This window comes from Canis lupus, chromosome 33 (genome assembly GCF_011100685.1).
Source record: "Canis lupus familiaris isolate Mischka breed German Shepherd chromosome 33, alternate assembly UU_Cfam_GSD_1.0, whole genome shotgun sequence".
Taxonomy (NCBI): Eukaryota; Metazoa; Chordata; class Mammalia; order Carnivora; family Canidae; genus Canis; species Canis lupus.
Genome location: NC_049254.1, coordinates 32,105,740 through 32,120,301, shown reverse-complemented (window position 1 = coordinate 32,120,301; position 14,562 = coordinate 32,105,740). Strand labels below are relative to the sequence as shown.

Below are 14,562 nucleotides of genomic sequence, written 5' to 3'. Positions count from 1 at the left end.
ATTGGCTCCAATTTTGAAAGAAGTCCTGCTGTGGGTAAAATGCTATCAAACAGCACTGCGTGCTGCAGAGGAGTTTTCCCTGAAAGGAAGAGTCCGTCAATATGGCAAACTTCACTGTTGCCTTCTTTTAAGCAGTTGCCACAGCCACCCCAGTCTGCAGCTGCCGCCCCCTCATCAGTCAGCAGCCGTCTACACCGGGGCTGGACCCTCCACCAGCAAAAAGGCCATGACTTGCTGCAAGTGTGGATGCTGGTCGGCATTTATAGCAAGGCAGTGTTTTTTAATTAAGATCTGTACATGTTCTAGACATAATCCTACTGCATACCTAATGGACTTCAGTACAGTGTAAACACGACTTTTACACGCACCGGGAAAAAAAAAATTCATTGGACTGGCGTTATGGTGATGCTCTCTTGTGGTGGATTGAAACTGAGCCGGCAATGTCTTCCAGGGATGCCTGGGCCTGGGCCAGCTGCTCGCCATGAAGAATCCGCTGGCCCTGAACATCAGTCGCGGTGAGGGTGGGAAACTTGGTACAGAGAGGGGACAGGGTGCCTGTGGACCCTAATTCCCCGCAGGCGCTTCGCAAGTGTCCATCCTTCCTCTTTCCACCCCGAGGGTCAGCTCTTCCTGGGCAAGAAGAGGTATGATTTGTGCCTGTTGTGCACGTCTCCTAGGGCGCAGTGGTTGAATGTTAGAGTCAGGAAGCAAGGATGGAAGATAAAGGGGAAGTGCTCTTATTCTAGCAGGTTCTAGGGAAAGGCAGTTGATGCCCCCAGTGTGGGGATGAGAGGCGCCAGGGTAGTAAGAGGGAGGGAGTTCTCCAAGTGGAATAATATGGAAAGGAGGCTGGTGGTTGACGAGCTGGGGCTGGGCGCCGCCGGGAGACCCTGCAAGCCGCGCGTGTCCCTCTCGGGCTCTTGTCACTTGATGGAGGTGGCGCTCTTTGTTGCGGTCCGTGAATCACGGTGCCTCCGCCGGGGAGGAATGTGCCTGATTCAGGCTGCGGGCCTTGACCCCTGCCAGCCGCCCAAGTGGCTATTTCGGTAATAACACCGCGGCTTTTATGTCTGCCTTTCATCACAGGTCTCGAGGCGCAGCGCAAACATTAATTAAGGCTCCTGGCGTTCCAGGAGGCAGGTGTGTGAGTGTCACTGTCCCCATGTAGCTGGGAGGGTAAACTGAGCCGCGGAAGGGCCGGTGGCTCAGCCCAGGGCAGCTCTGCCTTCCTGAGGCTGCGATTTGGAGGAGAAGCCGGGGTGTCGCAGCCTCCCCACTGCCACTGAGACTTCCTTCTCTTCTTCCCCAGGCCCTCCTGGTCCTACCGAGGACAGAAATGGTTTCCTGCCCCCATGAGGGCAGCAGGGAGGGGGCTTCAGCGCAGGGGTGGAGAGCGGGGAGCCTCTCATTCTTGCACAGGCCCCTTTCCTGCCTGCGTGGCACCTCTGAGGTGGGGGTGGGTGTGGGGGGTGTGGGTGGGTATGGGGGTGGGGGGTGGGGGTGCCAGTTGGGTTAGGTAGATAACACTGTTCTTGCCAATCTTCTGGAAATTTGGAATTACTTGGAATACAAAGCTTGGAGGACACAGAGGGGAGACCCGCTCTCCGGCACGGCCCTTCCCTGGGGCCCAGGCGGCCGAGGCCAGCAGGGGGAGAGGGAAGCCCGGCCTTTAAAGCCCCGGGCCCGCCCCTCCCGCCCCTCCCGCCGCGAGCGCGCCCTGCCCCGCGGTGACTCACGCCCCCGAGGTTTAAATACGGGCCGCGCCGGGTCGCGGTGCTCATGCTGCAGCCGCGAGGCCGGTCCTGCTGTCGCTGCCTCTGGTCCGCGGCGGGCGGGCGCCGAGCTGCTGGTAGGTGGGCACCCCCCCACCCCGGGACCTGGGATGCGCCCCCCGGGATGCGCTCCTGCTCCTCGGGATGCGGGACGTGCTGCGGGATGCGCCCCCCGGGATGCTCCCCTCGGGATGCGCCCCCCTCCATGGGCCCCAGCGGGATACGTCCCTCGGGATGCGCCCCCCGGGATGGGCCCCCCGGGATGCGCCCCCCGGGATGGGCCCCTCCGGACCGGCCCCTCGGGATGCAGAACGTGCTGTGGGATGTGCCCCTCGAGATGCTGAATGCACTCCCCCAGATGCTCCCCTCGGGATGCGCTCCTCGGGATGCGCCCCTCAGGACGGGCCCCTCAGGATGCTGGATGTGCTGCGGGATGTGCCCCCCGGGATGCGCCCCTCGGGATGCCCGATGGGCCCTTCCAGATGCGCCCCCCCCCCGGGATGCACCCCCCAGGATGGGCGACCCGGATGCGGAATGCATCCCACCCCGGGATGACGCCAGGAGGGGCCAGCGGGGCACCCCCCTGAGGGAGTGGGCCGGTCCTCCCCTTGCCCAGCCAGCCCCCCCACGGACCAGCCCCCGAACCACGGACCCTCGGCACCCCCTGAGGTCGATCTGGGGGTGCTGACCAGATGTTCTGCAGAGCCAAAATGCATTGAAAGTTGACCAGATTAGCGCACCGGTGACCCCTCGAGTTTACCTCTTTCTGGGACTAGCTCTGCTTTGGGGAAGAGTTTCTCTTTTCCAGAGACTCAGGTTATTTGAACCCTCCTTTCCCCAGCGCTCGCTGCGGGGGCGGTCCTGGCCTGCCCAGCGTGTGGGTCGGTCTAGGACCAAGGAGGGCTCCCCGGAAAGACAGATCTGTCCTCTTCAGGGGACTTAGAGTTGCCACAACAGTGGCTGCAGCCGAAGTGCTGTTGCTGGGTTCAGATTCCCAGTTTGGACTTGAGCTGTGGTCTCAGAATTGCTTCGGGCCCTAAGTCTGTGTGTGGCTTAGGCACCCCTGTTCCGGGGGCCCCCTCTGGGCAGCGGGTCACGTCGGGTGTGGCCAGGCTGCTGTCCCCAGCAGGGGAGCAGAGCCGGGGATGGGCTTGTGATGCGGGTGGCGTGATTTAACACGGTGACTCTGGTAGCTCTCCTGGCATCTCTGCTCTAATGCAGAGGCAGGAGCAAGGCCAATGAACCAGCTGAGGAAAACCAGAACTTTTCTAGAACTTTCCCACCTGTGCCAAAGTGTGAGAGCCAGTCTGCCTCCAGGGCCAAATGTGTTACCCCAGGGCAGGCTGCGATGCTGGAGATGGTGTCTCCCAGCCTGAAGGTGCTGGATGCCTGCCTCCAGGATTCTCTGGAATTATCTCACCCTCCCCAGCGGCTTCCAGATGTGCTGGCTGCCACTGCCTCCATAACTGAGAAACTGTCGCATGGCCGTCACCTCTTTCATTGTACACTGGCTGGACATCCAGGTGCATTCCGGGCCAGACAGGCCCATTCGCCTGTGGTCTCGAGTCGCGCGACTCTACAATGGTGAGACAAGCCTGTGAGAGAGGTCGGGGGGCCGGGGGGGGGCCCCCGAAGCCTCCCGCAGGGCTGGCTGGCTCATTACCTGCAGGGGAGTGGGCTGCGGGGGAGCAGAAGTGGGGTGAACGGAGGGGAGGCCGTCCCACCCGCGTCCGGCCAGTGCACATCCAGGCTGCCGGCACGTGGCAGGTGGCCTCCCGGAGGCCTGCCGGCGAGGGAACTACTGCGAGCTCCTGGTCTCACTGCCTCGTCTCTGGGCTTTGAGGACACGGGGTTTAGAAACTGCTTCCGAGGTGCTTGGTGGAGGCGTTCGTCCGCCTCTATCTTATGCGGGTGCATGAGGTGTCACCCTGAGGACGGGCTGTAACTTCTTGCATCCAGGCCCCGAGCAGGAGCTCCTTGCTCCGCTGGCAAGTCGGTGTCTCCTGCCGCTTTTGCCGCGTTAATTGTAGGTCCTCTCTGGCCTCTGCAGGAAGCCCTCCCTCCCCTAACCCTGGGGCTGGAAAGGACTTGCTTTTTCTTACTTATTTTCTTTTTTAAACAAATGAACAATATTTTGGCTTTGAAGGTCCAGGAGAGATGAGGTCAATAATGGGGCCAGGTGGGGAACAGCTGTCCCTTGGGGCTTCAGGGTGCTTTGTATTTAGGGTAGAGCATTCTTAATGTGGGCAAATCCCTGAAGGGACCGTGTGTTGAGATTACGGGATTAACACTTTCGGGCAACCCCTTTTGTTCCTTCTCTCTACTATTTCAGGCCCCTCATGTGAAATTGAGCTATAGGAGCATCAGAGCAGCTTTGAGGAAGAACAAACATCCCTCCAAACTGTGGAGCCTGGGAGTTGGGAGGAGCACTTGACCCTGGTTAATAATGCTGGGCAGCTGGCAGGTGGAATGTATATGAGCCTGGGATCATTTTGGGACAGAGGGAGTAAAGCTCCCTCCCCCCACCCCCGCCCCTTCCAGGCATTGCTAGACACATGGTTGATAATGTCCTGAATCCTCATGATGAGATTCAGGGATTCACTGAGCTCTACGCTTAGGTAGAGTCCTGATCTGGGTGTCAGAAATCTTCAAATGACTGTATGACCTTGGACAAGTCCCCTCCTCCCTCTGCGCCCCGTAGTGTAACCGTCTACAAAACAGCCAGGTGGTTTGACTGGAGAGCCTTAAGAGCCCTTCCACCTCTGAGGCCCGGGGCTCTGAGCGCCGCTTCTGGAAGTGGCCTCCACTGCTGGGTTCAGTTTAGCTCCCATCTCAGATTTTTGCCAGGGGGTGCAGAAAAGGGCTCTGGAAGGGAATATTCATAGAGGTCGCTAAGCGCAGTTGTGGCCCAACCTTCAGCCTCCCTGATCCTCAGTTCAGTCTCTCTGTCGGTGGCAGTAAATGACCCAGGTCATGTGTTTAAGCTGGGCTGGACCCCAACGGGGGCTTCTGAGTGTAGACCATAGGCACCTGCAACAGACTCACCTGGCAGAGCACTGGGCCCACCCAGACAGAGGAGTCAGGATCTCTGTGGGTGGAGTCTCCAGAAGTCCTGATTTTACTCAACAGCAGAGCAAGCAGGAATTGTCATCGACATTTATTGGGCATCTGTATTGTGCCAAGAACGACTCCAAGTGCTTCCCAGGCAGTGCTCACCTCGGCCTTACAGCCACACTGCTGTGAGGTCAGTTTTATGAAGCAAGTGTTCCAGGATCTTCCAGGTGATTTTATGAACTGATTTGGGGTGTAGGGTGGTTACCCCCTGTTTAGTGAGATGGGGATGTCTGGCTGCACTGAGCCTCTCAATTGATGACTTCAGACTCATTGGGCTGAGCATTGATGAGCAGCTTTTAATTTTTTAAAAAAATTTTATTTATTCATGAGAGACACAGAGAGAGAGGCAGAGACACAGGCAGAGGGAGAAGCAGGCTCCATGCAGGGAGCCCGATGCGGGACTTGATCCCGGGACCCCGGGATCACCACCTGAGCTGAAGGCAGATGCTCAACTGCTGAGCCGCCCAGGGGCCAGATGAGCAGCTTGATCGAGACCCATACTGGCTGGAGGGGGTGGATCAGAACCCCTCACAACTCCCAGGCTGCCACCTCCCTCAGCTGGATTGGGCAACGTGTCCCTGCGGATGACACCATGTTTAGGGAGACCTCTCCGGGAAGAGGGCTCCACCCAGTGAGGGAGATCTTCTCTCTGGGTCTCAGCTCCCCTCAGTGCCCTGGATGGTGGCAGGACCAGACACTCACTCCTGAGTCCCATGAAATGGCTCTTGGCTCTCTGGGTGCCTGATTAACACATGGGTTTGCCCTGCCGGGAACACTCTGAGACAATGTAGATGGGTGTGAGTTCCCCCAGCGTCACATGAAGGTGGCGCCAGGCCAGGTGGCGTTGTCAGCCATTTGGGTGACCTATGTGGGAGGGAGGATGGTGGGTCTTCAGGCCAGATTTCCTTTCTGTCTCTGGTCACAAGACATGAGGGCCAACAAGGGCCCTTGGAAGTCTTCACGGGAGGAGAAAGTAAGGTCCAGAGAATTTACCCAAACTCACACTCCAGTTTAGTGTCGGGACCAGAGTAGCAGCACATCTGTCTGCCAGGCTCTTTCCAGAAGCTTTGCTCCGTGGCACTGACATAGAAGGCATCTCCTCCCAGGGCATGTCATGTTTAAGGGATGCGAATGATGGTAATAAGCTGAAAAGGTGCCAACCCGCCAACCAACAAAGCCAAGGGCTTCGAGGCTAATTATGGGTTCACTCATGAGTCACAGGCAGCTCTCGCTGAAGGGACTCACAGCCCAAGTGCCTGGGCCAAGCGCTTCTACTCCCGGGGAGGGTCCGGGTGAGCTGTCTGTCTGTCCGCTCGGCTCACTGAGGTCCTGGGCCAGCGACAGACCCCAGGCTGGCCTGCCCCTTGGGACGGGGGCTGGACTGAGTAACTGCAGAGATGGAGAAGGCACTCGGCCGCCTGGGGAGGAGGGTATAATTAGGGTAACTTCGTGGGTCTTTAACTGGCATCTGTCACGGCTGCCAAGCGGCCCTGGGCAGCGTGGGCTATTAGGCGGCTGCGTGCCGGCTGCAGAGGGCCAGGGCCGCTGAGCATGCCCGCGCTCGCTCCCCATCCCGGCCGGGTGGCTGTCCAGGTGCCTCTGCGCTTCCCCCCAGGGCTCTGCAGCTGGGGTGTGGAGGGCCCCGTGGAGGGCCTCTGGAGCAGTCCGTGCCTGTGGCAGTAGCAAGTGCTGGAAAACAGGAAACCACCGCATGTGGTGCTGGGGTGGACTCCACAGACAGAAGGATTTATAAAAAGGAAAATCTGCAAATTCTTGCAATATTTGTCAAGCTGAGTGTGGTCCATTTTAAACAACAGTGGCTCTGTTCCCATAAGGGAATTATCATTTCTCTCTTCCTCCCAAGCCATGAGGCACCCTCCCCTGGCCCTGAGCCCTTCCTGGGGCTGGCTTGATGCCCCCACCCCAGCTGGGGAGCGCAGATGCTGAGAAGGTCTGGGATGGGTCCTCGGAGGGCATCGCATCCCACGCCCTCATTGACAGCTGGGGAGATTTGACAGACACTGCCTGGGGTTTGCCACATTATGGACCCAGAATTTAGTCTCTGACATTTAGGGTACGGCACCATTTTGAAGCATGCTGGGCAGAGTAGACATTAAAAATACGCAAGTACTAGCTCGCGCGTCTCCAGGAGCAAATAGAGCTGCACTTTTGTGAGTCAGTCCAGGGGTGTGAGTGTCCCCCCAAGCGTGTGCCAAGGGGAGGGGCACCCCCCACCTGCCCACATGGAGCCCTGGCAGCACAGGCACAACGGTCTCAGTAGCTGGATCCCATATCCTTGCTCTGGGACTCAGCCTTAGAATCCCGAAGCCTTGGGGAGAGGCGGGGCGTCCAGTACCTTACCAGGCGTAGGGATCTTCTGTGTCGCCTCCTTTCCAGCCTGTGGCTGCTCAGCCTCTGCTCTAACTCCATGGGTTGTCCATCCTGATTCAGACAAGCTCTCCTCAGTGGTGAGCTGAAATCTGCTGCCCCACAGCTTCGGCACACGTTTGTGACCCCTGGAGCCACAGTGACTCCCAGGGCGGTCCTTTGTGTATCCTTGGAAAGTGCCAGTAGCTTCCTTAACAGATCTCTTCTTCCAGCTCTCCGTGCATCCATGTTCCTTCAACGGATGCTCAGATATTCCGGTTTCTGGATCCCCTCACCATGCCCTTGCCCTTCTCTGAGGCCTTTGAGAGACTGGTTTGTTAGTAGCCCTCTTGACGTTTGGAGTGGCCCCGGGCACAGCAGCACAGCTGCGGCCTGATGAGGACAGTGCAGAGGAAGAGCATCGCTTCCCTTGTCCCACACTTCGTCCTTGCAGGTGCAGGCGAGGATCACACGGGTTGTGCTGGGCAGTCTCCTTTCTCTGTTACCATCAATGAAAACCTTAAGTCTTTGTCCTGGGGTGGGTGTTGAGACACTTTCTGGGTGCCCTCTGTAGACCGCTCCTTTCCTCTCTCAAGTTCTGGACCTGACTTTTGTCTGTGCGAGTTTGTCCTTGTAGTGTGTGTCCACGCAGAGGCCCCGGTCCTCTGCATCCCCAGGACTGTTGGCCACGTTATTATTCTTTCTTTCCTCCCTCATTTTATGTACCTATTCAAGTCCTTAATGCCAAATCACAACAAGTCAGGGCTTGGATGGTTGTGAATAAACGAAAAATCAAGGTGTGGGTGGATGAGGATGAACTTGGGTTCTGTCCCCAGGGCAGGCTTGTTGGGGTGGGGAGGGTGGGCGCAGGAAAAAGGTGCATTGAGTTAAGACCAGGTTGGGAAGCCTGGATTATTCTGAGTTATGGGCCAGGTCTAGGACTCCGTGAGTTCAGGAAGAGAGACCAGAGAAATGCCTTCTCCACCCAGCCAGTTTATGCCCTACACGCCATCATTTGAAATTCCTTCCTCTGACTCAGGATTTTTGCTCATTAAAAGGAAGGGCATTAAAGTAACACTCAAAGTAATCACCCAAGAGTCTGGAGATCCAGGCTTTAAGCTCTGAGCCTCAGTTTCCCTGCTTCCTTCATCCCCATAAACAGTGGGAATGTATGTATGATCATCCATCCTGTTTGCTCTTCTCAGTGGTCTCAAGAGGGGGCAGAGGTTATCATCCCAACTTAACACATGAGGATGGTGAGCTTGAAGCTTCAAGTTTCCTTCAAGATCGAACAGCTAGTTGTGGTTCTTAACTATTTGTGGAGGGGGGCTCAGTGCCCATACCTCCTTCTCCACTGCATTGTATACATTATCTATAGTTATGTATGTAGATAATTCCCACCACCCCTGACCTCAAACATTGAACCCTTCATGAATTTGCTTCCATGCCCAGACCAGCACCACGCCTGCGGGAGCATCTGGCCCTACCACCTCTGGGCTCAAAGCGCATCGTGAGTTTTCCTGGACCTCCTCCATGGTTTGGTGTGGAGACTGGATCTGGTAGTACCAGAGGCAGGCCCCTCGAACTGGCCGAGCTGCTACAGCCCCTTCAGTGAGACGGGAAGTAGCGCAGAGAATGGTCTTTCATTGAGAAGGTGGTTTGAATTAAACCTAAATGAAGCACGTGCGAGGGGGTCAAGGCAAGGCCAGGTGGTCACTCACAGCGATGGGGGCCAGGTGGGACCCAGGCAGAGGGAAAAGCTGAGCTTGCCAGATCGGCAGTGCGTCCCGCCTTTGTTGGCTGCTGCTATTTTCCCAGCAGACCCCCAAATTTGTGGTCTTAGCATCTTCTTTCAGGTTCAGGCCCTATTTATTTGGTCTCATTTCCCATCTGTTTCTCCGGAGGAGGTCATGTTCAACCAGCAAGTTCAGGTGCTTTGGGGGATAGATAGATGCATCTGCTCCGGGGATTTTATAACCAGACAAGATACTGTTCCTGCCTTAAGGAACCTCTAGGGATGAAAGATGAACACCCCTGCCCTTGAAAAGCTTATTGGCTAGAGAAGGACACAGACAGGAACACAACACATGCCACACAGAGCCAGCCGGGGCACGGCCATTATGGGCACTGGGGAACCCACCTGCGTGGGAGGGTAACTAATGCTGATCACAGATCTGGGGAAGCTTCCTGGAGGTGACTGCGTTTGAGCTGGACTTGGAAGTACGGGCAGGACTCAGATAAGGACAAGAGTACTCTGGGTGGAGGCAGTTGCTTGGGCAAGGACACAGGGAGAAGGTGAAGACGCTTGATGACTAGACCACAGGTGGCGTAAGTCAGGGCGTGGTGATGGAGTTCAAAGGCAAGCCAGATGTTGGCTTAAACCCCCAGCAGTGCGGTGAGGTGATCCTGACTAGGTTGCTGTCTCCCCTTGCAGAGACCATGCCGCTGAAACACTACCTTCTTTTGCTGGTGGGCTGCCAGGCCTGGAGCGCGGGGCTGGCCTACTACGGCTGCCCAAGTGAGTGCACCTGCTCCAGAGCCTCCCAGGTGGAGTGCACTGGGGCGCGCATCGTGGCAGTGCCCGCTCCCCTGCCCTGGAACGCCATGAGCCTGCAGATCCTCAACACGCACATCACTGAACTCAACGAGTCCCCGTTCCTCAACATCTCGGCCCTCATTGCCCTGAGGATTGAGAAGAATGAGCTGTCCCACATCATGCCTGGTGCCTTCCGCAACCTAGGGTCACTGCGTTACCTCAGCCTTGCCAACAACAAGCTTCAGGTTCTGCCTATTGGCCTCTTCCAGGGCTTGAACAACCTCGAGTCACTCCTTCTGTCCAGCAACCAGCTGGTGCAGATCCAGCCAGCACACTTCTCCCAGTTCAGCAACCTCAAAGAGCTGCAGCTGCATGGCAACCACCTGGAATATATCCCCGACGGTGTCTTTGACCACCTGGTGGGCCTCACGAAGCTCAATCTAGGCAAGAATAGCCTCACCCACCTCTCGCCCAGGATCTTTCAGCGCCTGGGCAACCTCCAGGTCCTCCGACTGTATGAGAACAGGCTCTCAGAAATCCCTATGGGCACATTTGATGGATGTGGGAACCTCCAGGAGCTGGCCCTACAGCAAAACCAGATTGGTATGCTCTCCCCTGGCCTCTTCCACAACAACCGTAACCTCCAGAAGCTCTATCTGTCCAACAACCACATCTCTCAGTTGCCCCCTGGCATCTTCATGCAGCTGCCCCAGCTCAACCGTCTTACGCTTTTTGGGAATTCCCTGAAGGAGCTCTCACCAGGGATCTTTGGGCCCATGCACAATCTGCGTGAGCTCTGGCTCTACGACAACCACATCACTTCTCTGCCTGACAACGTCTTCAGCAACCTCCACCAGCTGCAGGTCCTGATCCTCAGCCGCAACCAGATCAACTACATCTCCCCAGATGCCTTCAATGGGCTGGTGGAGCTGCGGGAGCTGTCCCTCCACACCAACGCGCTGCAAGAGCTGGACGGGAGCGTCTTCCGCATGTTGGTCAACCTGCAGAACATCTCCTTGCAGAACAACCGCCTCAGACAGCTCCCGGGGAATATCTTCGCCAATGTCAACGGCCTCATGACCATCCAGCTGCAGAACAACCAGCTGGAGAACCTGCCCATGGGCATCTTTGATCACCTGGGGAACCTGTGTGAGCTGAGGCTCTATGACAACCCCTGGAGGTGTGACTCAGACATCCTTCCACTCCACAACTGGCTCCTGCTCAACAAACCCAGGTTGGGGACAGACACTCTCCCAGTATGTTTCAGCCCACCCAGTGTCCGAGGCCAGTCCCTCATCATCATTAACGTCAACGTTGCTGTCCCCAGTGTCCAGGTCCCAATGATCCCCGAGGTGCCCAGCTACCCGGAAACACCACAGTACCCAGACACACCCAGCTTCCCTGATACCACCTCCATCTCCACTACTGAGTTCACCAGCCCTGTGGAGGACTACACTGATCTGACCACCATTGAGGTCACTGACGACCGCAGCACGTGGGGCATGACCCAGGCCCAGAGCGGGCTGGCCATTGCTGCCATTGTTATTGGCATCATTGCCCTGGCCTGTTCCCTGGTTGCCTGCATCTGCTGTTGCTGTTGCAAGAAGAGGAACCACACGGTCCTGATGCAGATGAAGGCGCCCAACGAGTGTTGAAGAGGTGGGCTGGAGGCAGGGTTGCGGACCAGTGGGACCACTGGAGGATCTGGGAATTTCATTGTCCTACCTCCACCCCTGGGTCCACAGAGCCACCCCCTGCTTCCTCTTGCTGGTCTCCAAGAGACCTGCCTGGTTCTCCTCTAGAGAACCACAGGAGAACCAGCTCTCGCAGGGCCTTCTTACCACCAGGAAGACCCAACTGGCCTTGGCAAGAACCCCACGGGGTTTCTAATTCACGTCCCCGGGCTTCATGTGAGAAAGCCCTCTCCACAGCCTTCACCAGCTCTCCTCTGACAAGCTCTCCTGGCCCATGGCCATGCTGGCCTCTGGACTCAGTTACCATTCCTGCTCACTTTGTGGGAAGAGTTCTCCATGGGGACAGCTTCTCTCCCAAGTAGGATGTAAGTTGATTTTCCTTCCTTTGCTCCCTGCCTTTGTGGCATGGCTCTCCCCTGTCCCCTCAAATGAAAGATCTCCCGTGAGTTTCCGCTCCTGAAAGCAGGGTGAGTTCTCTCCTCCCAAAGGCTCCCACCTGCTCGGCTGGCGTCCTGAGAGCTGCCAAGGGCCTGGCTGCAGGGTGTGAAAGAAGCTGCTCAGTTCCTGCAGGGAGAGCTGCTATCAGCATCTCTCATGGGGTCGTTACCTGGAAAAGGAAGAAGGGCACCTGTGCGGCAAGCCAGCCTTGTAGAGAAGATTTCCGAACTGCAAATTTTGACTTGAACATTTTGGTCCTTTGAGAAATAAGATCATGTAGAATGTCTGACCCCTAAAAACTCTTAAAATCAGCTTATTAGTACTAGATGAGAAAGCACCCTAGAACCTGGGGGTCCTTATGTTCATCCCAGGGTTTTTATCTTTTAGCTTTTTATTGAAGTATAACATGCATACAGAAAAGTGGGAGCATGGTTGTGTAGAGTTTGATGGATCTTCACAAGCAGTTCGCGCCTGTGGAATCAGCATCCAGATCAAGAAACTAGACATCACTAGTATCTTCCATCCTGGGCTTTGACTGGAGAGGACAGGCTTGTGGAGATGGGTCCCCATGAGCCTGGACGGCCCCTCACTGCCCCTGCCAGCCCGCCCTTGCCAAGGCCCAGCTGTCAGGGGTGGAGGAGTCAATGTGGGTGTGTTATGGCCTGGACAGGAGATGTAATCGGATCCCCACACCCCAAGTCACCCAGAACGGCCTGGTCAGGGTCGTCCTGACACCCCTTTCTCTGCCAGCCAGCTGTCTGCTGCTCATTGGAGGCCCCTCTGCCTGGGCCTTTTGGGCTTGCTATGCCTATGTCTGTTTTTAATTTTCACTTTCCATTTGGGGGAAGTGAAATAGTTCAGACATGAGAGCCTTTAATTGAACAGCCGAGTGTAATGGAACCTGGTAATCCTTCTAGTGTGGTAAGATTCTCCACCAGTGTTCCAGTCAGCTAGAAACTGAAGTTCAGAATGCTCGCATACAGTAGGCAACACCAGGCACACAGATGGGTCACCCTGGGTCTGGGGGCTCTCCAGAGTTCCTTCTGCCTGTGGCCTGGTTATAAGAGTTGAGTTGTTTGGTTCCTTGGGTTACAACCACATAAATACCTGCTTTCATCACCCTCCCTGCTACACACATATTTATGCTGGTAAAGAAACTGTGTTCATGGCAACTCATGTTTCTGTCTGGACAACTGGTCTATCAGTCCCAAAGTAAAGCAGTGAAATGGAGAACTTCAGGTCTCTGCCCAGGAAAGAGCTGCAGCCAGTGCTATAAGCATTTGAAAATCCTGACTGGAAAAAAAGAAAAAGAAAATCCTGACCAGCTCTTCCTTGTTTCCTCTGTCCCACAAAACAAATAAGAAATCCCCCGAGGTCTTAGCAGCATGATGCTGACAGGCCCCCAACAAAAAGGGTCCAGGAAGGGATGTACATAAGAACTAGCACACTGCATAGTTTTTACTCTGTGTCCCGGAGAATCTGGGAAAGATGGGGCCTGTCAAAGGCAAAAGACATCTCCCCAACGTAAATCTGGGTTTCCAAAACGTTTTCAAAATGTTTATAGCAACCGGTGGACATGTTCTGAGACTTGCCAGGACCCAAGAGGAAGTGAGCCCAGAGCCTGGGGCATGGGCATTTTTCCACCCGATGGTGGCCTGCCCAGTTGATTCTGGGGCCTCCGGGGAAGCTGGGCTGCTTTCCTCCAGGGAGAAGCATGTACTCCTCGAGGTGTTCCTTAGGAGCAGACGACAATGTCTCATTGTGCAAGGGTGCAAGCGGGCCAGACATGGCAGTGAGAGGAAGGAGGCATCCTTTTCACCTAGAATGTCCCGCCAATCTGAACCCAGAACGCTTGGGTATTTGTGGCATTGGCCATGACTTTGGAGTTCCTTTCTCGCGGGCCCAGGATATCAGCATGTTTCCCCAGGCCATAGGCTAACCTGAGGGCAGCTGTCCTGAGATGTCTCCCTGCAGGGCACCCCCCAGTGGGGGTGGTGAACCCGTTACCCGACCCTTTGAGCTTGCCTGCTCCTTCCTCCCATCAGAGTGGATTGGATGGAGCCATTGGGTCTCCTCTTCCTCAGCAGGGCTTTGGCCTTTCTGAACCATGTTGTCTGGTCAGGGAGCTACCAGAAAAGCTGGATGAGGTTTCTTTTCCAGTAAGACATTGCATCTGCTCACTTCTCAGGACTGGAGTGAGCTTCCTGGTCCCCCAAAGCTGAGGTAGGCCACAGAATCCACTTTAATTTCCCCATTTGCCTACCGGCCCCTAGGATACCTTGCCAGTAGCAGCAGCCTCCATTTGGAGTGAAGAGTCAACGTAGGAGGAAAGAGAATAAAAGCCAGTTGGAGCCACTGTTCCTCAAAAACACTTAGGGTGTCTAGATACCCTTTAAAGGACCGAACGAGCATTTTCTTTTAAAGCCTGACGACACCCCTTTGCGTGGGTACGACGGTTATCCCCTGGAGCTGGGTCTAAACTCACTCTTTCTTCTGCAACGTTATTCAGCGGGCTGTGGGTTTTCTTCTCTTCACGCTTGTACAAGACCCCATGGCCTGTCCTGGGCTTTCATCCATAAAGAAGAGGAGGGCCACTTGCCTGTGGCTTCCTACAGTCTGAGCCGTTGGCACCTGTTTGGTA

The 14,562-nt window shown here is 56.0% G+C and overlaps 1 protein-coding gene across 1 annotated transcript; it reads left to right on the top strand.

Annotated features, from left to right (window-relative positions):
* The first annotated feature begins 1,779 nt into the window (after window positions 1-1,779).
* On the top strand, window positions 1,780-14,317 carry LRRC15 (leucine rich repeat containing 15). The gene is made up of 2 exons (XM_038582489.1): window positions 1,780-1,849; window positions 9,688-14,317. The coding sequence occupies exons 1-2, from the start codon at window positions 1,780-1,782 to the stop codon at window positions 11,442-11,444; spliced, it is 1,827 nt and encodes a 608-aa protein (XP_038438417.1). The 3' UTR covers window positions 11,445-14,317.
* The last annotated feature ends 245 nt before the right edge of the window (window positions 14,318-14,562 follow it).